The sequence below is a fragment of the Grampus griseus genome (genome assembly GCF_964374135.1).
Source record: "Grampus griseus genome assembly, chromosome: 2".
NCBI classification, from domain to species: domain Eukaryota; kingdom Metazoa; phylum Chordata; class Mammalia; order Artiodactyla; family Delphinidae; genus Grampus; species Grampus griseus.
Window position 1 is genome coordinate 91160311 of NC_139018.1, and position 22442 is coordinate 91182752.

Genomic DNA, 22442 nt, shown 5'->3' on the forward strand with positions numbered 1-22442 from the left:
GAATATAGAATCCTTTCAGAGAAAAATATAACTTTTAATTGACTGGAGAACAACCTCAAATATTTCATCCATCTGTAATTGACTGTATTGTATAGACATGTGAGGATCCAATATGATAGCTCTAGCCACATGTGGCTATTGAGCGCTTGAAATATGGTGAGTAAAAATTGAGAGGTACTATCAGTGTAAAACACACACTGGACTCCAAAGACATAGTATGGAAAAAAAGAATGTACAATATCTCATCAATATTTTTACAATGACCATATGCTGACATAATATTTTATACAGATCTATTAAGTAAAGTATATTATTAAAATAGTCTGTAATTCAGGTCCCTCCTACAAGGTGGGGTGCCCCTACTGCTAATGAATATTTATATTACAAATATGGGAAGTACGATATTCTGCAAAAATGAAATGTATTTTTTAATGTAAGGATCCATATCTGACCCCAAGTTATTTCACTAATTTCTTTTCACTGTTTTTGAAGTACCTACTGAAACATTTTGAATTACATGCATGACTTGCATTTGTGGCTGCTATAAATCACCAGTTTCTGCCCAGTTCAGCCTCAGTTTCTATGGACTTTGTTTATCCATATCTTACATTGATATGACTATATGATGTCAGCTTTCAATTATTTGTGTAAATAGGGACTGAGGATGCTTAAGATTAAGATATTTCTCAGGTAATTCAAAACTAAATTTTAACCTTTAATTTCAGTTTTCTATGCCATTCAAATTTTTCCTAATGCTGTCAGAAAATAGTAAGATGATCTGACTTGGGATTCACTCAGTTTCTGTCTCTTATTTAATGTGGCCTGCACAGAGGAAACAGTGAGAAATGAAATACCCAATAGGGAAGGAAGAAAAAGAAATAGGAGGCAAGAATGGATAAAAAGAAGCTAGGTCATCTGCTTTTAAGTGGTAGAGATCGGGTGGCCTTCAATTCAATACTGTTTATTGATGGCCTGCTGAATGGCAGGCCCTTGGTTGGTATTGAGAAGTAACACATACCACCATCTTCCTCCAATTCAGTTCACATACAATAACTCTCATCACATTATATTACATTGGTTACCCAAGTGTCACACTAGTATCATGAAAAAAGTCTTACGGGAGAACAAAACTGGGAGAAATCCTTGCTTAGAGGACTTGCTGGAAGAAGGAGACACGGAATCAAAATCACCTTGGAGTAAACAGCCCAGATTAGGGTCATCTTACAGTGGGTATGCTAATGGTACATCAAAGCCCAAAGAAGTAAGAACTCTTGATCATGGCAAGAGAAAGAACTTCAGTCGTCCCCAAATAAAGTCCTTATAATAAACACTGAATATTTACATCATACCAGTCTCATTTTAGAGGGAAAATATGCCCTTGTCTAAGGCCTCTTAGCTAGTAATGTCAGAACACGTCATCCTAGACTTACACAAGTTTAGACCACTTAAACAAGATAAAGTTGTTCTTTAATAATGATAATCAACTGCTGAATCTAAAAGAATTTCCTAATAATTTCAAAATCCTTACTGGAGAAGGTTGCTTTCGGGGAGCTTAACAGAGTGTAGTCTAACCACTAAAGAGTCAGGTAAGTGCTAGATAGGCTAAACTAAGTGGATGGCATCTGAAATTATTCAGTCACACCTAAAAGAAAAGCTAGAGAGTTGTTTGTTCTTAACTTGAGAGAAACATAGCTATTTCCTTCCCCATTAAATTCAGAGACTATCCTACTGACAAGGAAGATCGTTTTCAAAATAAGGCCACAGGAAAAAAAGAAAACCCTCAGTAAAGGTTTCGACCTTTTCTATAGTACTTACTTCTTATTTCTACTCAGCTTACCTTTCTAGTCGTCAGTATGGAGGCTTCTCACCTTCCGTACAATACTATTGCACATCCAACAATTCTCAGGCAACGTATATCAAATCTGAAAGAAAATTCCCCTACAGGAGTATCATTCTTGTAGCCATACAGAGCCTTTACAACTTTAGAGTATTTTAAGAATACTCTAAACTATTTTTTTTTTTTTTTTAAAGAAAACACTTCTATGTGTTACTTCTATTGAATCTTCTTAAAGATACTCTGACGTGAGTGGAGAAGTTTTGTTATTTTTTTTAGATGGATAAAATGAAGCCCAGGGAGGTGAATGGAAAGAAGGCCAAACACTGCATTAGTGAGGAAGGTTAACTGTCTGGCCCTCGTACCTTGCCTTCTAAAAGACCCTCATTCACTCTTGATAAGCTTTCCTCCCCACCTTGCATTCCCCCTTCTCTCTTTTGATCCTTTTGTATTCTAAATTTATCCAAATTCCATCGTTTTCCCCTAAGGTAATATTCTCACCAGTAGAAGAACTGCCCCGTTTCCTTTACCACCCTTGCAGTCTCAGTGGTGCCTAAAATCACCCACAAAATGAACGCATAAACTCCCAGGGCAAAAAATAATCATCTTATTAAAATGACTGGAATATGTTTATTTTCCTCACGTTTCATGTCAATTGTTTTTATTTGCCTCTGGAAGTTTTATGGAACCATGTGTTGACCAAATACCATGTTTTGCTCTCTGTAAAAATGCAGAATGTATCAGTGGCCCCGGGTTCAGCTGACGTGGTTGCCAACGGGGATGGGATGCCTGGCGATGAACAAGCTGAAAACAAGGAAGAAGACCAAGCCGGTGCCGTGAAGTTTGGATGGGTGAAAGGTGTGCTGGTGAGAAAGCTTCTGTGTTTACAAATGAAAATTATCTGTTCAATGTCCTAGTGGACTAAGTGTTAATAAGCCTGAACACCAGAGTTACAAAGATGGCTGGGTGCTGCCCCACTGTCACTTCTCATGTCCTTTTCCATGCTCCCTCAACCCACAGGTAAGATGTATGCTGAATATCTGGGGTGTCATGCTCTTCATTCGCCTCTCCTGGATTGTTGGAGAAGCTGGGATCGGTAAGCACTTTTTCCCTCCTATGTAGTTTTCAATGTAAATTAAAAACTCAATAAGCAACTTGTTTTCACCATTAACACTGAATGTGAGATGAAGATCGCAGAATTAATCTGCACTTGGGCTCTTTTACTTTGCCTCTTTGACAATGTCTGTCAGAGAAGACAGGTAAAGTGTTATCTCCTGGGAGCCTGGAATTTTCCAGCTTGCCAACCAGATAAACGCTCAAGTAAATATTTCATCATTTCATAGAGTTGTAGGTGTCCAAGTATATAGAGATACATTCATTTTAAATAATAGTATTCATATTTTGGGACATACTGACATTCATCAGAGTATCCCCCTTACAATTATTAGCAAAACATCACTGAACAAAAATAACTTGTGGGAAAACTGGTGAAACTGTGACTTGACTAATAAAAATGCTGAATTGTTGAACATTTTCCAGAGAAAACAGTGTTACTTGCAGGTACAAGTAGTAAGAAAACAAAGGTTAATAAACTATTGCCAGATAGAAGCTTAAAAAGATAGGTAAAAAGACCAAGATAATGTATATAAGTATTGATAATTTTGCTAAATGGAAATGGATGATGTTGAAATTATTTTGAGTGCTTATTTAATGTTTTTAAATATTGTATTTTATTTAAAGTATTGTTTCCTCTGGCAAATATTTTTATTGTGAGTATACTACTAAAATTTATATAAAAATTTATTTGAATTATATAAAAGTTTCTGATTCAATGTGATAAAAATTAATGATGTTCTACTCTCTATATGGAAAACACATTATAGGTTCACTTTGTGGGGGGCACACCTATAAATCATTAGTATCAAGAACACAGAAGTTCAGATGTGCTTTCAGATTCTACTCCAAAATGTGTCTCAATTCACATTTAAAAGGTACTTGGTCATTATTTATTGCCTTCGCTCCTCAAAACAGATTCCGAATCACCAGAAGACTTAATGCGAAAAAGAGCTGGAACCAGTTCCCATAGTTTTTCCTCTTTGTGTGTTTGGCAACTGCTGGGCTCCTGACAAAGGGCTTCTTGCTGGCTTTATGATGCATATCAAATGAACACTTACAGCCTCAGGGTCCAAAATAAGTATATGCTATTCCATGAAAAATCTGCATCTTAATATTGCCAAACTGTTGCTCCAGGGTTTCATGCAAAATTAGTTTTTTAAGGGCAGTTTAGTAACTTATTGAGATCATCAGGAAACATTACTTTGTTTGGAGGTGTGAGGGTAGCCCAGGGCAGGGGTGATTCTTTTTAATGCAACTTATTTAAAATCCGTATGTTTGGGTAATAATCTGAACTTTAATCAGATCTTACATTATTCTTCACAGTCAACCCAGTTTCATGTTTATTGCAAAATTGTAGAATATGAAGAATTCTATCTTCTGCTAAACTGTTTATTATACTTTCAGACATCAGTGTTGTTTTAATAAGGATCTTTTATTTAAATTGTCAAATCCAGCTTCAGAAGAGAGTAAGAGTTCTACCTAAATGGGTGTCCAGTGGGTTTTCCTTTGAATGGAGGTTTTTTTTGTTTTTTTTTAATTCTGAGAAAATAGACTTTAGTGAGTAGTAGAAACTTACTATCAACCTTACTCAGTTTTACTGGACTTTGTCACGAACTCAAAGCTGAAGGAGTTGATTAAGTCACCATCTGGGTCCAAATTGGGTCCCCTTTACTGGGAAAGAAGACAAATAAGTACAAGCAGTACCCCCTTCTGGCTTTGAGGGTAGCCTGGGGAAGAAACCTGAATATACTTTCAAGCTCAGACCCTGGGGAAAAAGCCAGAAGGAAGCTGTAGCCAGGAGTAATGGTAGCTACAGTCCTTGGGTAACCATCTGGGGCTATAAGTTCTGGCTGCCTTGTCCCCAAAAGCAATTGGAAGAATGAGCTGATAATGCCATCTAGTTGTTCTCTGTCTTGACCATCTTGGCTGGGGCATGATGGTATCCAATAAACTTAAACATCAAGCAAGGAAGAAGGGCATTAAAAGCAAGTACGACCTGAAGCAAGTCATTTATATTTGGTGTGTTTCACTGTCTCATCTGAAAATTAGGGAGCTGGATTAATTGTTTCCCAATCAATTCTTTGAAGAACGTTGCTGAACAGGCAGACACAAATTGAGATTGGCTGAGGGTAGCTCAACAATAATCTTCAGACTGTGGGGTTCATAACAATTACCTGGGAAGATAGTTACAAAACTGCAGAATCCTGGGATTCACTTGGAAAGATCCAAAGTCAGTAAGTCTGGGCATTTTTAATAAGCACCCCAGGCATTTCCTGAAGCAGGTGGTTCAAGGACTGAAGTTTGAGAAAACTATGAACTGAATGTTTTCTAAGCTGCTTTTGCCCTGGGATTTTATGTTTGATTGTGAGAGGGAAGCAAATCCCTTGCTGTTTAAATGCATACAACTTTGTTCCAGGATTTTAAATGGTTTACAGAAATATATATGATGCCAAAGGATAAATTAAGAATTGTTTGGAAAATAAAGGCAAAGGGAATATAGGGGGTAGGGAAATAACAAAAGTCAGAGCAGGTTTAATGTCATGAAATGCAAACTATTTGGTTCTCTACTGTTGCTGGGGTGAGCTAAACATTTGGTATCAAACTTCCTCAAAATAAAGTCAAGAGTTAAAATAAAGTGCAAAAAAAAAAAAAAGAAGTCACCTTTACTGGCACACAGTCTTGAAACTGCACAGTGATGTAGAGGCGACGCTCACTACAGGATCCCTGCAAAAGATACAAAGAATTTAGTGCAAGCATTTCTTATAACACCAAATGTGCAAGAATCTATAGGGGCCAAACCAGTATAGTCTAAGTTTGCATCTCATACCCATGGTTAGCCTCTTCCTACTGCACTTTAACTGTAAAAGAGCCTAGAAACTTCTGCTAGAGCCAGGATATATAACTGGAGGCATCAAAAGAGCCAGCTTCCAATACCTCATTCCCATTTTTGTCCTTAACTTCCTTCCACTTCCCCTTGTTCTAGGGCATGGCCAGAGAGATCACAGCCTCTCTTGGCTAAGTGCCCTTTTTATCATCCTTGGAACAAGCGAGGCTATCAACAATTATGAAGCATTCACTTTATGTCAAGGAACACACCAAACAGACCTAGGCAAGCACATTCTGGCTGGAGCCAGGGTGATTTCAGTGCCTACAAGTTCTCCCTGAATTTAAGGTTGATCTCCACTGAGCAGGGTAATGTAGGGGAGGAAAAACTGTTTTCCCTCTACTCATCTTAGGCTCATTGGCTAGGGCCCTGTAAAGTAGACTGACAACATACAGATTAACAAGAGAAAAACAATCAGAAGTTTAGTAATATGTGCATCGTGCATGTACATGGGAATCTTCAGCACTGAGTAACTCAAAGGGGTGGTTACCACTTGGGCTTATACAAGCATCTTAACAGAAAAACACATTTTTAGAGAAGTAACAAGACAAAGGAAAAGACTGAGTTTCTAGAGTGGCACATTGTGGGAAGGCAAATACATGGCGGAACTAACGGAAGATAAGGGCTAGTTAGTAAAGTCTATGTAGATTCCTCTAGTACCATCTCCAGCTGTCTCCAGTCTCTAGCTGATAACTGTCCCCAGTATAGAGGAAAGAGGAGACACCATTACAAATCTATGTCCTGCCTTTAGGCAAATAAGAGGTATCTTCTTCTTTTCAGCTGTCTTTAGCTCAAAATAATCCTTATGCTAAAGTGGCAAATTTTGGGACGGCATATTCTGCTACCCTTCAGTGTCCTCCTAGCTGTGTATTTCCTGAAACTGAAAGCAGCCTTGCCTTCCTCTGAGTTCTGGTCTACTTTCTCCCTCTCATAATAAATGATTCTGAACCATAAGATCCTTGAGGGCAGCTTTTTTCATTTTTATTTTTCCTTGCATTTCACATACCGCCTAGCACAGCTGGATATATAGTTGGCTTTTAATAAACAATAGCTGTTACGACTATTGTGGATTTGATCAAAAAGCAGTGCCATTGATTGTGTACTGTGTTCTATGCACTATGCTACTTTACTTTACACGTGCATTCTGTCTTTATACACGCCACTACTTTCTTTATACACGGCCACTCTACACGCGCATTCTTTCTAATTTCATTGTCATTTCTGGCTCAGAAAATAGGTAACTTGCCAGAGTTCACATAGCCAGTAAGTAAATGTAGTTTGATTTGATTCTTTCTACTTTACTCATCTGCCAGATGAACAATTTTCTATACTATATGTAATTTTCCACTCCTACACAGTCGAATATACATAAAAAGATACTTCCCTGGAAGGATGAACATCTACACTCTAGTAATATTAACAGCTTGGGATTGTTCAGACCAATTATTATGTTTATGGGTGTCTGGAACTTCATAAACAGTGAGGTTCATGTTGAATTTTGACCAGCCATAGTTGTTCGGTTATGTGAAACTTTGCACTGCACAGCTTAGGTCTTGAGTTTCTTGGATCTGTGCTACTTCAGGCAGAAAACTTCAATGCTGGGCATTTCCTCTGTGGTGATGTCCAGACCAACTTGTTAAACTCAAATGTGGTCCTTTGGTGACTACTCTAGACTTGCTGGCTTTTATGTAAATGATCTAATGGATTATTCCACCATTTAATTGCCTTTATTTTTCCTCTCTCAACTGAGGTCTTGGTGTGATTATCATCGGCTTAGCCGTGACAGTGACTGCTATCACTGGTTTATCCACCTCTGCTATTGCTACAAATGGATATGTCAGAGGAGGTAATTAAACCTGTGACCCGCATGATCATTTGTAAGGTAAAGGCAACACAGGCCCAAATAGTTCACCACTGACTTTTCTGGAGTGTTTTCAAAGGTAATCCAAGTTGGTTCATTTTTTTTACCCCCTGCCAGGCAAAAGAGATGCAAGAAAAATGGAGAAGGATTTAACCTTTGTCAAACCCCCAACTTTCTCATTCAGGTTCCTCTCCAGCAAGAGAGAAGGTCAAATGTTATGTTTTCTCTTTTCGCAGCCAGGGTATTTTCTCTCCCAGGACACCAGCGTAAGTCAGCTTTTCCTTTCCAGGGCTGCATTTTAGATTGTGTTTGCTTTTGGAAACCATCCTTCATCATAATGAGCAGTTCTCCAACTTGGTCTTTACTCCAGGCAAACTCGTTTCTCCTTAGCACGAAGGAACTCCACTGGGGCCCAAGGCTTGGATGTGAACACTTAAATTCAAAGCAGTATAGTTTGCAGCAATAGGGAATCCAAGGAGGAAAAGTAAAATGTAATATCTTCTGTCTTTCATTGCTAACAGGTCTTGGAGTTCTCATAATTCTTCTTTCCACCATGGTAACTTCTATTACTGGGTTGTCAACTTCTGCAATAGCAACTAACGGGTTTGTTCGTGGAGGTAAAATTTCTAAGATATCTAAATGCTCTCATCACTTGCTACGGGTAGGCAAAAACTTTTTATTCTACTTCTTTTTGGTGGGAACAAGAAAGTAGCCCAACGTTCTTGAAGCCTGGCTAACTGTGTGGATGAGCTGGACACAGAAGGAAACACAAGGTACTGTGCGTATAGTCCTGGTCTACTCTTGTCAGCTGTGGTCTCTTTTCTAATGGTCCTCTCTGGCACGTTGCAGGTCATGATTTCCAGATGCTCAAATTCCTTGGGTAAATGCTTTATTTTTCAGGCTACTGCACACCTCTCGCTGGTGTTTCTTGGGAAATGACTTCTCGACACAGCTTCAGTTTTAAAGTTTAGTACATTTCAGGTGCTTCCTAGACCTTCCTAGACCTAGATGGAATGGGATCTTTTAGAACGTTTCAGGTTTTCCATAGGGAGACTGTTCCTTCCTTGACAAGATTCAGACTGCTGCCTCCTGAAGTACTGGTGACTTCTTGAAGTACTGGAGCCAAACACCTTTCTTGGGGGATTTTTCAGGTCTTGGAGTCATCATCATTGGCCTGAGTGTGGTAGTGACAACACTCACAGGTATTTCTATGTCCGCTATTTGCACAAATGGAGTAGTAAGAGGAGGTAAGCCAATTCATGTACTTATGGCTATAAGCTTTCACTATGTAGTAATGTCTAGAGTTGGTTTAATGTTGGAAGTAAAATTTGTACATTGAACTTAGTCCCCAGAAGCCCTAAAACAAAACAAAATAATCCAAAATTTAAAAGCAAGGCATGATTCTTTTCCACTAAAATTAAGAGATCTCCAGAAAAGATTTTTTTGGCCCACTTCCTGTGATTAAACATGTTTATAAAGTAGAGAATGACCAGGTGTCTAGAAAGAAAGCATAGAGTATTAGAGTGAAATAAACGGTTTCTTTGTGCCTTGGACGGACCCCACTGCCTCTCTCCCAGGGCCCCTCAGAAGGGGTCTTCTCCAGCACCCCAGCTGACACTGCTGACACTTCCCACTCAGTGAGCCTTCAGAGTTCACCCCAACACTATGCTCCCAATGGCCAATAAGCTTGAGAAGATTCTTAAAAAGAAAATAAAAACAAATAAAACAAAGAGTTACTTTCAAATCATCCAGGAACAAGCAGGCCTGGGCAGAGAATGAGGGGTTGAATTTGTCTTATTGTTCTTCTAGCTTCCTTTCTTCCCCCTCCAATTCTGTTTTGGCTCCTGGGGTCTCTACTTGGGTACCTTATCCAGATCTCCCTACCCAGGGCCTTCTAAAACACCATCCTACCTACAAAACAGCTCCTCTCACAGCTCCTGCCTGTCTCTCATTTTGACCAAGCCTAGTAACTTGCTGCTAACTTATTTAATGTAATCAGGACAAAGAAAGTCATGGGGATTTGCCCCACCCAAATAAAAGTTTACATTTTTAGAGAGGATGTTGTCGTCTTAACCCAAAGGAGTCACTATAGTGGAGGAAACAGTGAAAACTTTTCAGTGAAGGATAATTTTGGCTGTAGATATGTGTGTCCAGTGTCATTCCTTTACCAATTCTGTCTACTTCTAAGGCTAGCTCAGTATAGGAAGTCACTGATTCACTATGGTCTGTGATAACACCTAGTTATCTAGGCCTTTCAACATCTAGTCATTTTAACCTTCAGTAACATGCTCTCAGAACTCTTGAGGTAGTTAACTATTCTGGCTCAGTCTTTCCTGTGCCCAGAAGTATACAGCCATGAGCAGAACCTTCTTTTCAAGGTCCAAGGGAGAAGCAATCGTTCCAGGCCCTCCCTACCTTACTTCCCATTTGCCACACCCATACACATACGGGTATTTGGCAATAACCATGCCTTCTTGAGCTAAAACCATTGAAACTAAGTCTGATTTATAGAGCAGATAATCCATAGCACTGTACAGGTACCTTTTTAATGTAGTAAATGTGTACCAGAAATTATACCAGAAAGGAAGTTAGAATGACAATGATAAACTATCCACTTCATTCTCTGCCTGGGCCTGCCTGTTCCTGGAAATTTCAGTTATGAAATTTTACTTCAGTTACATTATTAACTTGAACTCTCCAATGAAGTTTTTTAAAAGACAAAGAATTTGTGGGGTAAAGTTTGCTGTATTCTTATTAGTAGCATTTGTGTATTATAGGTTTCAATAAATGGGATTTTATTTAGTCAGAGTAGTTCTATTGTAGATTATATACAGAATATAAGGCAGGGCTAAGTTATTCATTACAGTGAACAAGATTTCTAAAATTACTAGGATTTATAATATTTTTATTAGAATAATTAGTATTTTAAATGTTCTCAGACATTCAAAATTATTTGGTCATATAAACTAAATCCTCTAAAAGTTCCTCAATGTAAAGCATGTTCACTTCTTGTTTCAGGTGGGGCCTACTACCTTATTTCCAGAAGCTTAGGGCCCGAGTTTGGTGGGTCAATAGGCTTGATCTTTGCTTTTGCCAATGCAGTGGCTGTTGCTATGTATGTGGTGGGATTTGCTGAGACTGTGGTAGATCTTCTTAAGGTAATTAAAAGCTTTTCTTTTCTTCACCCAAGCAAGATAATTTGGTTTATTTTGCTTTTTCAGGGCACTAGGGGATATCATTATGGCAAGATGAGAGGAAACAGATTTATTCTGCAGAATATTGACGCTGAATATAGTTGAAGGAGCCCTAGGCTTGGCATCAGAACTGGCTCAGAGTCCTGGCTCTCATACTTACCAGCTGAGAGATTCTGGACCAGTCCCTCTGTTCATCTGAACCTTGTTTTTCAAATCTATAGTATGGGCTAATAATATTGTTTATGTCTTTCACAGAAATGTGGTACAGATCAAATGAAATAATGTACATGAAATACAGTGTAAAATATGAAAGAAAAGATAATGGGAATTATTGTCAGCAGCAATATTACTATTATGGTTATAGATTTCCAAAGGGAAAGAAAGTTCAAACATTAGAAGAACTCACTGCAGGAAACTGGGCCTGTTTTAGTTTAGGTGCCCCATCTGGATGGTATATATGTGAACACATTAATTAGCTAGTATATGAGCTAACTTCTAGTCCTCCTTTTATGGTAATGATAGCAGACACTGAATTCAATTGGTACCTCTACTTGAAAATTAGATGAATAAATGAGTGGATTATAGTTCATAGTTTGTTCTTTAATTGAGTAGCATTTATTTTTTTTTGATATTCACATTGGAAACCACTCATTTTTATTCTTCTAAGATTCCCCTTGACACATAAAAATAACTAGTCATTCTTCTGGAACAAAACATGATATCTGTATGTACCCATAATTTTACTTAGTGCTACAGTAGATTTAAAAGCTGTGCCTAGAATGAATCCCTAAAATTTGTAACTCCTAACCTTGACTATCAAAGGCCTATCATCACAGGAAAAAATAAATTTAGATTATCTTCTCCAATTTATAAGCATTTCATTTTTCCATTATCCTGTGTAGCCCCAGACATTAGTGCATGGTATCTCTTCTCACTGTTAAATTCTACAATAAGACATATAGGCAAAAAAAGCTTCTAACCATTTTAGTGATTTTTTTTTTTGTTCCAGGAGAGTGATTCGATGATGGTGGATCCAACCAATGACATCCGGATAATAGGCTCCATCACAGTGGTGATTCTTTTGGGAATTTCAGTAGCTGGAATGGAATGGGAAGCAAAGGTGAATTTCTCAAAATGATATTACCAACAACTGCTAGTGAATTTCTCAAAATGATATTACCAACAACGGCTAGTCAGCTTCCCGAACAAATTGCAGGAATAGAAGGAACTCCATATTCAAAAAGAATTGCTGTTATTACTTTCTATGATAAAAGGAGCCAGGTCAGTGCTTGGTGGAACACCAAGCCCTCAAAGCACGAAGTCCAGGCAGTCCAGCTCATGTGATCAGGCCTGTGCTTTGTCCTTGATGCTACAGTAACAGTAATGGAGCCAACAAGATTACTGCCATCTTCACACCCTGGTATCCCCTTCCAAGCTGGCTGTGAGTGCTGAAGCCCACAAGAAATGGCAAGTGTGTTGGGAGAAAAAAAAAAGGCAGAAACTATCATTCCCCTCTGAAATCCAGTACTCCAGCAGCAAGAGGGCATCAGAAGCCCTGGAACTAGAGAATATCTGGATTCAACTATTAGTAAATCAGTTAGTAAATTTCGGAATGATGGAGAGCACGTCTTTTGCTTGCTTTGTAACTCTTGACAGTGACTAGTACAATTGAAACTCCTATGCTCCTATGTGCCTGGAGGTGCAATAACGAGACATCAAGTGGTCACCAGAAATGAAAAGATAGCCAAAGCCTCCCACTTACATAAGACAATAGGAAACATTCCCACCTGGCATTTATTTCCAGATTATGCATTCATACATCAAACAAAAATTGACGAAGTGCTTATCATGTGCTGGGCATTCTGCTAGGCACTGTATATTCAGTTGTGACCCACACAGGCACAATCCCTGCCATAGTTGAGCATATGGTCTACGGGGAGCTGAGTAATTAACAAGTAAATATAGAATGGTAAATTGTGAAAGTGCTCTAAAGTAAATAAACAGGGCACTGAGATAGAACCTAACAGGGGGAACATACGTCAGATTATTCCCTGAGGGAGGCAATGTAGTTTCATAACAGTAGAAGGTAGAATTTAAAGCTCCAGCTCTGTAGTTAGAGTGGAGTTGAACCTGGTTTATGTCTATATGACCTTTAGTAAATTACTTCACCTCTCTGTTTCTCAGTTTCTTTATCTTTAAAATGATGAGAGCAGTATTACCTACTTCATACAGTTGTGGGTGGTATTATTTACCTGAAAGAATATTGGTAAAGTTAGATGTGCATCTGTTGTATTGTAAGCCCTCTGTGAACATTAGCTGTTATTGTTTAGATTCAGTGATCAAGAAAGGCCTCTCTGTGGAGGTAACTAACACATAATGGATGAGAGGAAAGATACAGTTTTGCAAAGTATAGGGAAAAGTGTGTTTCCAGCAGAGGGAACAGCATATGGGAATGCCAAGCCAATAACCTCTATGAAATGTCAGATGGACTAAAGAACAGTGATTTGGCTGGTCAACCTTGCAGACTGCTTATGCTGGGCGCACACTGGTATGGTAGCCCAACGTCAAGTGCACTAGGCATCATGGGAATTCTATGCATCATTCTGTGTTCTCATACTCCTTCTGCAGTTATTACTGTGAAGGGGAGGAATCCATAGGTGCTCTGCCTAGGAAAGAAACCAACTCTATCAGTGTTCAATCTTTTGGCTCCATTTATTCTTAGGAACACTGCACTAAGTTACCCACTTAGTACTTGAAATGCTCTTGAAATGTCACCTTCAAGTGCCCAAGCACATGCACCCACTGAAAATGTAACATCTATACTCGGGCCAAATAAGGCTCATTAAGATGCCATTTTATGAGAACACACTTATTACCTACTTTGGATAGTAGAATCTTAACTGGAATTATTAGATAGGGTCTTTCTTCAGTGGGCACTTTAACTTTTATAATTATGTAAAAAGGTCATTGAACAAATCTAATTTGACCTCCTGTTACTTTGTCATTCCAGGCTCAAGTGATTCTTCTGATCATTCTTCTCATTGCTATTGCAAACTTCTTCATTGGAACTGTCATTCCATCCAACAATGAGAAAAAGTCCAGAGGTTTCTTTAATTACCAAGGTACATATGACAAATAACTTGCTCTGCAATAAATGGTTCTCCATTGCCTGCCCCCATCACCATCCCCATGATTCCTACCCCGGCCACTGGAATCCCAGTGTGATCCAGGGAAGAGCCTGGGGTTGGAGTCAGGAGAACCAGAGTGAGTCTCAATCCTGCTGCAAACTGACATGATTGCTTCTCAGATTTTCCTGCCAAGGTGGGGGTGATGATAACAACTTCCTAAAGGGATTTTGAAAAGCAAGTAAGATAGCAGATGTTAAAGTGCTTTGGACACATTGTTGTCTCTGTCAAATAGTAGAAGTAGAAGTAGAGTGCATGTACAAGAAAGAGAACATAGCTCAGACAATGTGTCCAACCACTGAGAGCACTGAAGTCAAACACATTTTTTCTTCCTGCTAGAATTTTGTACCTTGCTTTCTTATAGCATTACCTAGTTGAGCATCACTGTCAGGTTTGCAAGCATAAAAGATTGTAGGACTTATTAATATAGCATCTGTGATAATGGCATGGCACTGGGCATAAATTTTGACTTCTCTCTTCTATTCTACTCTGCCTATCCACTCTTTCATATCTCTCCACTCTAGTTTACCCAAGAATCCACTGCTGAGGGTTTTTTACATTTCCCTTCATTATTTACTCAGTTGTCAGTATTTGTTCCCTTTTTATATCACATCACTTCTTTCTTCCTGATTCTTTTTCTTTGTAAAATTGTCTTGTTTGCTTTGCAAATCCTTTTCCTTTTGATTCTTTTCCCTTCTTCCAGCTCCTGCTGTAATTTTTATGTTTTAAATTTTCTTTCCTTGTTTTTGCATCATCTTAGATTCTTTTGTTCATATTTTTCTTCCTTCCTTTTCTTTCTTTGTTTTTCTTCTACATTGTTCCTTTTCTTTTTTTTAAGTTTTTTTCTTTTTTTTTTAAACTAAGTAATTTTTTGGCTGCATTGGGTCATTGTTGCTGCACGCGGGCTTTCTCTAGTTGCAGCAAGCAGGAGCTACTCTTCATTGCAGTGTGCAGGCTTCTCACTGCGGTGGCTTCTCTTGTTGCTGAGCACAGGCCCTAGAGCGTACGGCCTTCAGTACTTGTGGCATGTGGGCTCAGTAGTTGTGGCTTGCGGGCTCTAGAGCACAGGCCCGGTAGTGCTTGTGGTGCACAAGCTTAGTTGCTCCGTGGCATGTGGGATCTTCCCAGACCAGGGCTCAAACCCATGTCCCCTGCATTGGCAGGCGGATTCTTAACCACTGTGCCACCAGGGAAGTTCCTGTTTCCTTTTCATTTAAATAATTTGGTGACAACCTGTGGGATGTTATTATTTTATGACCAAAGCTCCTCTCTCTCTCTCTCTCTCTCTCCATATATATGTATTATATATAAAGAGAGAAAAAAATATATATATATAGTCTCCTATACATGAGAATTTGGTATAAGGATCTAAGATCCAACTCTAGACACAGGGGCAGGGAGGTTAGTACATTAGTAAAAAAAAACTCTAAGATAGCCTCACCCATAAGTTTCTCCTACAATGTTTTTTAAAAAGGCATAGAAAAGCAGTGTGCTGATTAAGGTGCATATATAAGTGAGAATGTAGCTGTATGTGTGTAGGGCAATGTTGTGTGGTATATTTGTGAGTATGCCAGTAGGGTCATGAGAGAATTTTCCATTTCCTTCTTTTTCAATCTTCTAGATTCAAAGAAGGTAGACAGCATGGGTCTCTGTTTGCATGAAAATTATTGATTTTTCAGGGTATGTCCTAGAGATCTAAAACCTTCTGACATGTACTTTGACTCTTGGCAAATATTCACATGAGGTTCATCAGCAGTACACCAATATCTTCAAGCTCATTCCATTTAGATTATAGGGACACTTTGCATTTAGGGCTATAGAAGCCAAATGTAACTTTATCTCCTACCTGTGAAGAAAGTCTACATGATAATTTTCTCATTATTTGTGTTGCAGCATCAATATTTGCAGAAAACTTTGGGCCAAGCTTCACAAAAGGTGAAGGCTTCTTCTCTGTCTTTGCCATTTTTTTCCCAGCAGCAACTGGGATTCTTGCTGGTGCCAATATCTCGGGAGATTTGGAGGTATGTTGTTTCCTCTGCTTTGTAATTCTGCGAGGTCATGGTGCACTTGGGCAGGACAAGGAGCTATAGACATCAGCAGTGACCATGTCTCTCTATAGATTTCAAAACTGTAAGATTTCTGCAAGGTTTCCTATTTATTTAAAAGTTCTCTCTTTAATGACACATTTTACTGCCAAACTATCCTATTCCAGATAGTTCTTCCAAGTCTTATTCAGTGATATCAGAAGGACAGAGTATATTGACAGTGTGTCATATTTCCAACAAAATGAATATAATTCAGTGAAAAAAGAAATATCAGAACCGGGCTTCCCTGGTGGCACAGTGGTTAAGAATCCTCCTGCCAATGTAAGGGATATGGGTTCGAGCCCTGGTCTTTGAGATCCACATGCCACGGAGCAACTAAGCCTGTGAGCCACAACTACTGAGCCTGTGCTCTAGAGCCCATGAGCCACAACTACTGAAGCCCACGTGCCTAGAGCCCATGCTCAGCAACAAGAGAAGCCACTGCAAAGAGAAGCCTGCGCACCGCAACGAAGAGTAGCCCCCGTTCGCTGCAACCAGAGAAAGCCCTCGCACAGTAACAAAGACCCAATGCAGCCAAAAATAAATAAATTTATTTTAAAAATATATCAGAACCACCCTTTCTCTTTTAAACACATAATGAATGGAATATTCAAGAAAAAACAAAACCAAATCACTTTATTACTGAATACTTATGTCATTAAATTCAGAGGTACATTCACTCATTTAATAGGTATTTATTTAGGAGTCTACTCATAATATTCTATGTTAAGTACTGTAAGGAGCATTGTATTAGTTAGGATATTAGTTTCAATGTTTTATAAAAGGCCAGGAACAGTGACCTAAATAAGACAGAAGTTTGTTTTCCTAGTGCGTAAAAATTCAAGGCCATAGGCCATCTACTGGAATAAGAAAGGTCTGCTCCAAAAGGTAGCCCAGAAAACCCAGAAGACCTCTCTAGTATTACCATTACCTTGGGGTTTGCCCTCATCTTCAAGGTCCAAGATGACTGATCACTTCCAAAATCACATTCCAGTCCATAGGAAGGGGGTTAAGGAAGTAGAGAGCAAACAATCACTTCCGTTGACATTCCATTGACCGGAATTTAGTCTCTGTGACCTTACCTAGTTACAAAGAAGACTGGGAAATGTAATCTCTAGTATGTCACCAGATAAAATTTTAGGGGGTTCTAGTATTAAAAGGAGGAAGGTGAAAATGTATATTAGAGGACAATAAATAGTCTCTACCACACGTGAAAAAAAGTAGAAGACACAGGTTTTACCTCAATAAGTTTATAATCAACTTTGGAAGACAAGAAATATTTGCAAGAGTCATCAGGAGATAGGTATAAATGAAAACTGAAGGCATTTTCCAAGTTCATTATGAAATAAAAATAATGAAGAAATAATTACATTAGGGATGATTTTCTCAACAAAGTAACTTTTGAGCAGGAACTAAAAGCAAAGGCTGGATACTGACAACCAGTCAGAAAATATAAGGGTATTCCAGGCAGAAAAAACAAAAGAACAAACAGGAATGGGAAAACTGTGGGACAGTAAGGAGTCTCTCACAATTCAACTGGAGAAGCCTTGACGGGCTGAGTAACCTTATAAGTTAAGGAGAAAGGCTGTTGAAGGGACCTGAGCGAGAGAGGCTTACCCTAGAATATAATCCCATGAAAGTGGGAACTTTGTCTTTGGATTTGTGCACTGCTGTGTCCTTGGAGCTAGGAAAGCTTCAAAAAATATTTATTGAGTGAATGAATAAAGCCATTTAGATTTATTATATTAAAGACCGCAGTGCCATGGTAAATTCTTTTTGTTTTTTTTAACATCTTTATTAGAATATAATTGCTTTACAACGGTGTGTTAGTTTCTGCTTTATAACAAAGTGAATCAGCTATACATATACATATATCTCCATATCTCCTCCCTCTTGCATCTCCCTCCCACCCTCCCTATCCCACCCCTCTACGTGGTCACAAAACACCTAGCTGATCTCCCTGTGCTATGCGGCTGCTTCCCCCTAGCTATCTATTTTACATTTGGTAGTGTATATATGTCCATGCCACTCTCTCACTTCATCCCAGCTTACCCTTCCCCCTCCCTGTGTCCTCAAGTCCATTCTCTATGTCTGTGTCTATTCTTGTCCTGCCCCTAGGTTCTTCAGAACCATTATTATTGTTATTATTTTTAGATTCCATATATATGTGTTAGCATACAGTATTTGTTTTTCTATTTCTGAATTAACTTCACTCTGTATGACAGACTCTAGGTCCATCCACCTCACTACAAATAACTCAATTTCGTTTCTTTTTATGGCTAGGTAATATTCCATTGTATATATGTGTCACATCTTCTTCAACCATTCATCTGACAATGGACACTTACGTTGCTTCCATGTCCTGGGTATTGTAAATAGAGCTGCAATGAACATTGTGGTACATGACTCTTTTTGAATTATGGTTTTCTCAGGGTATATGCCCAGTAGTGGGATTGCTGGGTCGTATGGTAGTTCTATTTTTAGGTTTCTAAGGAACCTCCATACTGTTCTCCATAGTGGCTGTCTCAATATACATTCCCGCCAACAGTGCAAGAGGGTTCCCTTTTCTCCACACCCTCTCCAGCATTTATTGTTTGTAGACCTTTTGATGATGGCCATTCGACTGGAGTGAGGTGATACCTAATTGTAGTTTTGATTTGCATTTCTCTAATGATGAGTGATGTTGAGCATCCTTTCATGTGTTTGTTGGCAATCTGTATAACTTCTTTGGAGAAATGTCTATTTAGGTCTTCGGCCCATTTTTTGGAGTAGGTTGTTTGTTTTTTTGATATTGAGGTGCATGAGCTGCTTGTAAATTTTGGAGATTAATCCTTTTTCAGTTGCTTCATTTGCAAATATTTTCTCCCATTTTGAGGGTTGTCTTTTCATCTTGTTTATGATTTCCCTTGCTGTGCAAAGCTTTTCAGTTTCATTAGGTCCCATTTGTTTATTTTTGTTTCTATCTCCATTTCTCTAGGAGGTGGGTCAAAAAGGATCTTGCTGTGATTTATGTCATAGACTATTCTGCCTATGTTTTCCTCTAAGAGTTTTATAGTGTCTGGCCTTACATTTAGGTCTTTAATCCATTTTGAGTTTATTTTCTGCGTATGGTGTTAGGGAGTGCTCTACTTTCATTCTTTTGCATATAGCTGTCCAGTTTTCCCAGCACCACTTATTGAAAAGGCTGTCTTTTCTGCATTGTATACTCTTGCCTCCTTTATCAAAGATAAGGTGACCATATGTGTGTGGGTTTATCTCTGGGCTTTCTATCCTGTTCCATTGATCTATATTTTTGTTTTTGTGCCAGTACCATACTGTCTTGATGACTGTAGCTTTATAAGAGTCGGAAGTCCAGAAGCCTGATTCCTCCAGCTCCATTTTTCTTTCTCAAGATCACTTTGGCTATTCGGGGTCTTCTGGTTTCCATACTAATTGTGAAATTTTTTCTTCTAGTTCTGTGAAAAATGCCAGTGGTAGTTTGATAAGTATTGCACTGAATCTGTAGATTGCTTTGGGTGGTATAGTCATTTTCACAATGTTGATTCTTCCAATCCAAGAACATGGCATATCTCTTCATCTGTTTGTATCATCTTTAATTTTTTTCATCAGTGTCTTATAGTTTTCTGCATACAGATCTTTTGTCTCCTTGGTAGGTTTATTCCTAAGTATTTTATTCTTTTTGTTACAATGGTAAATGGGAGTGTTTCCTTAATTTCTCTTTCAGATTTTTCATCATTAGTGTATAGGAATGCAAGAGATTTCTGTGCATTAATTTTGTATCCTGCTACTTTACCAAATTCATTGATTAACTCTAGTAGTTTTCTGGAAGCATCTTTAGGATTCTCTACGTATAGTATCATGTCATCTGCAAACAGTGACAGCTTTACTTCTTCTTTTCTGATTTGGATTGCTTTTATTTCTTTTTCTTCTCTGATTGCTGTGGCTAAAACTTCCAAAACTATGTTGAATAATAGTGGTGAGAGTGGACAACTTTGTCTTGTTCCTGATCTTGGAGGAAATGATTTCAGTTTTTCACCATTGAGAATGATGTTGGCTGTGGGTTTGTCACAGATGGCCTTTATTATGTTGAGGTGAATTCCCTCTATGCCTACTTTCTGGAGGGTTTCTATCATGAATGGGTGTTGAATTTTGTCGAAATCTTTTTCTGTATCTATTGAGATGATCATGTGGTTTTTCTGCTTCACATTGATTGATTTGTGTATATTGAAGAATCCTTGCATTCCTGGGATAAACCCCACTTGATCATGGTGTATGATCCTTTTAATGTGCTGTTGGATTCTGTTTGCTAACATTTTGTTGAGGATTTTTGCATCTATTTTCATCAGTGATATTGGCCTGTAGTTTTCTTTCTTTGTGACACCTTTGTCTGGTTTTGGTATCAGGGTGATGGTGGCCTCATAGAATGAGTTTGGAGGTGTTCCTCCCTCTGCTATATTTTGGAAGAGTTTGAGAAGGATAGTTGCTAGTTCTTCTCTAAATGTTTGATAGAATTCGCCTGTGAAGCCATCTGGTCCTGGGCTTTTATTTGTTGGAAGATTTTTAATCGCAGTCTCAATTACAGAGCTTGTGATTGGTCTGTTTATATATTCTACTTCTTCCTGGTTCAGTCTCGGAAGGTTGTGCTTTTCTAAGAATGTGTCCATTTCTTCCAAGTTGTCCATTTAATTGGCATAGAGTTGCTTGTAGTAATCTCTCATGCTCCTTTGTATTTCTGCAGTGTCAGTTGTTACTTCTCCTTTTTCATTTCTAATTCCATTGATTTGAGTATTCTCCCTTTTTATCTTGAGTCTGGCTAATGGTTTATAAATTTTGTTTATCTTCTCAAAGAACCAGCTTTTAGTTTTATTGATCTTTGCTATCGTTTCCTTCATCTCTTTTTCATTTATTTCTGATCTGATCTTTATGATTTCTTTCCTTCTGCTAACTTTGGGGTTTTTTTGTTCTTTCTCCAATTGCTTTAGGTGTAAGTTTAGGTTGTTTATTTGAGATGTTTCTTGCTTCTTCAGGTTGGATTGTATTGCTATAAACTTCACTCTTGGAAATGCTTTTGCTGCATCCCATAGGTTTGGGTCATCGTGTTTTATTGTCATTTGTTTCTGGGTAGTTTTTGATTTCCTCTTTGATTTTTTCAGTGATCTCTTGGTTATTTAGTAGCATATTGTGTAGCCTCCATGTGTTTGTATTTTTTTTTACTGTAATTGATATCTAGTCTCATAGCATTGTGGTCAGAAAAGATAATTGATATGATTTCAATTTTCTTAAATTTACCCAGGCTTGATTTGTGACCCAAGATATGATCTAACCTGGAGAATGTTCCTTAAGCAGTTGAGAAGAAAGTGTGTTCTGTTGTTTTTGGATGGAATGTCCTATAAATATCAATTAAGTTCATCTTGTTTAATGTATCATTTAAAGCTTGTGTTTCCTTATTTATTTTCATTTTGGATGATCTGTCCAATGGTGAAAGTGGGGTGTTAAAGTCCCCTACTATGGCTGTGTTACTGTCGATTTTCCCTTTTATAGCTGTTAGCATTTGCCTTATGTATTGAGGTGCTCCTATGTTGGATGCATAAATATTTACAATTGTTATATCTTCTACTTGGATTGATCCCTTGATCATTATGTTGTGTCCGTCTTTGTCTCTTGTAATACTATTTATTTTAAAGTCTATTTTGTCTGATATGAGAATTGCTACTCCAGCTTACTTTTGATTTCCTTTTGCATGGAATATCTTTTTCCATCCCCTCACTTTCAGTCTGCATGTGTCCCTAGGTCTGAAGTGGGTCTCTTGTAGGCAGCATATATATGGGTCTTGTTTTTCTATCCATTCAGCCCATCTATGTCTTTTGGTTGGAGCATGTAATCCATTTACTTTATAGCTAGTTATCAATATGTATGTTCCTATTACCATTTTCTTAATTGTTTTGGGTTTGTTATTGTAGGTCTTTTCCTTCTCTTGTGTTTCCTGCCTAGAGAAGTTCCTTTAGCATTCGTTGTAAATCTGGTTTGGTGGTGCTGAATTCTCTTAGCTTTTGCTTGTCTGTAAAGGTTTTAATTTCTCTGTTGAATCTGAATGAGATCCTTGCTGAGTAGAGAAATCTTGGTTGTAGGATTTTCCCTTTCATCACTTTAAATATGTCCTGCCACTCCCTTCTGGCTTGCAGAATTTCTGCTGAAAGATCAGCTGTTAACCTTATGGGGATTCCCTTGTATGTTATTTGTTGTTTTTCCCTTTCTGCTTTTAATATTTCTTCTTTGTATTTAAT

General features: G+C 38.2%; 1 protein-coding gene across 3 annotated transcripts in view; it reads left to right on the forward strand.

Moving 5' to 3' along the window:
- Nucleotides 1–22442, forward strand: part of SLC12A1 (solute carrier family 12 member 1) — a gene marked incomplete at both ends in the record, with an annotated part of 89638 nt that overhangs the window by 8152 nt on the left and 59044 nt on the right. The window contains 7 exons of one of the 3 annotated variants that reach the window (XM_082647412.1): nucleotides 2569–2700; nucleotides 2855–2930; nucleotides 7585–7680; nucleotides 10714–10853; nucleotides 11899–12009; nucleotides 13900–14011; nucleotides 15968–16095. In XM_082647412.1, the coding sequence (XP_082503538.1) occupies nucleotides 2569–2700; nucleotides 2855–2930; nucleotides 7585–7680; nucleotides 10714–10853; nucleotides 11899–12009; nucleotides 13900–14011; nucleotides 15968–16095 (795 nt within the window). Of the gene's footprint in view, nucleotides 1–2568; nucleotides 2701–2854; nucleotides 2931–7584; nucleotides 7681–8216; nucleotides 8313–8846; nucleotides 8943–10713; nucleotides 10854–11898; nucleotides 12010–13899; nucleotides 14012–15967; nucleotides 16096–22442 lie in introns of all 3 variants that reach the window. The other 2 variants (XM_082647410.1, XM_082647411.1) reach the window with 2 other exon arrangements.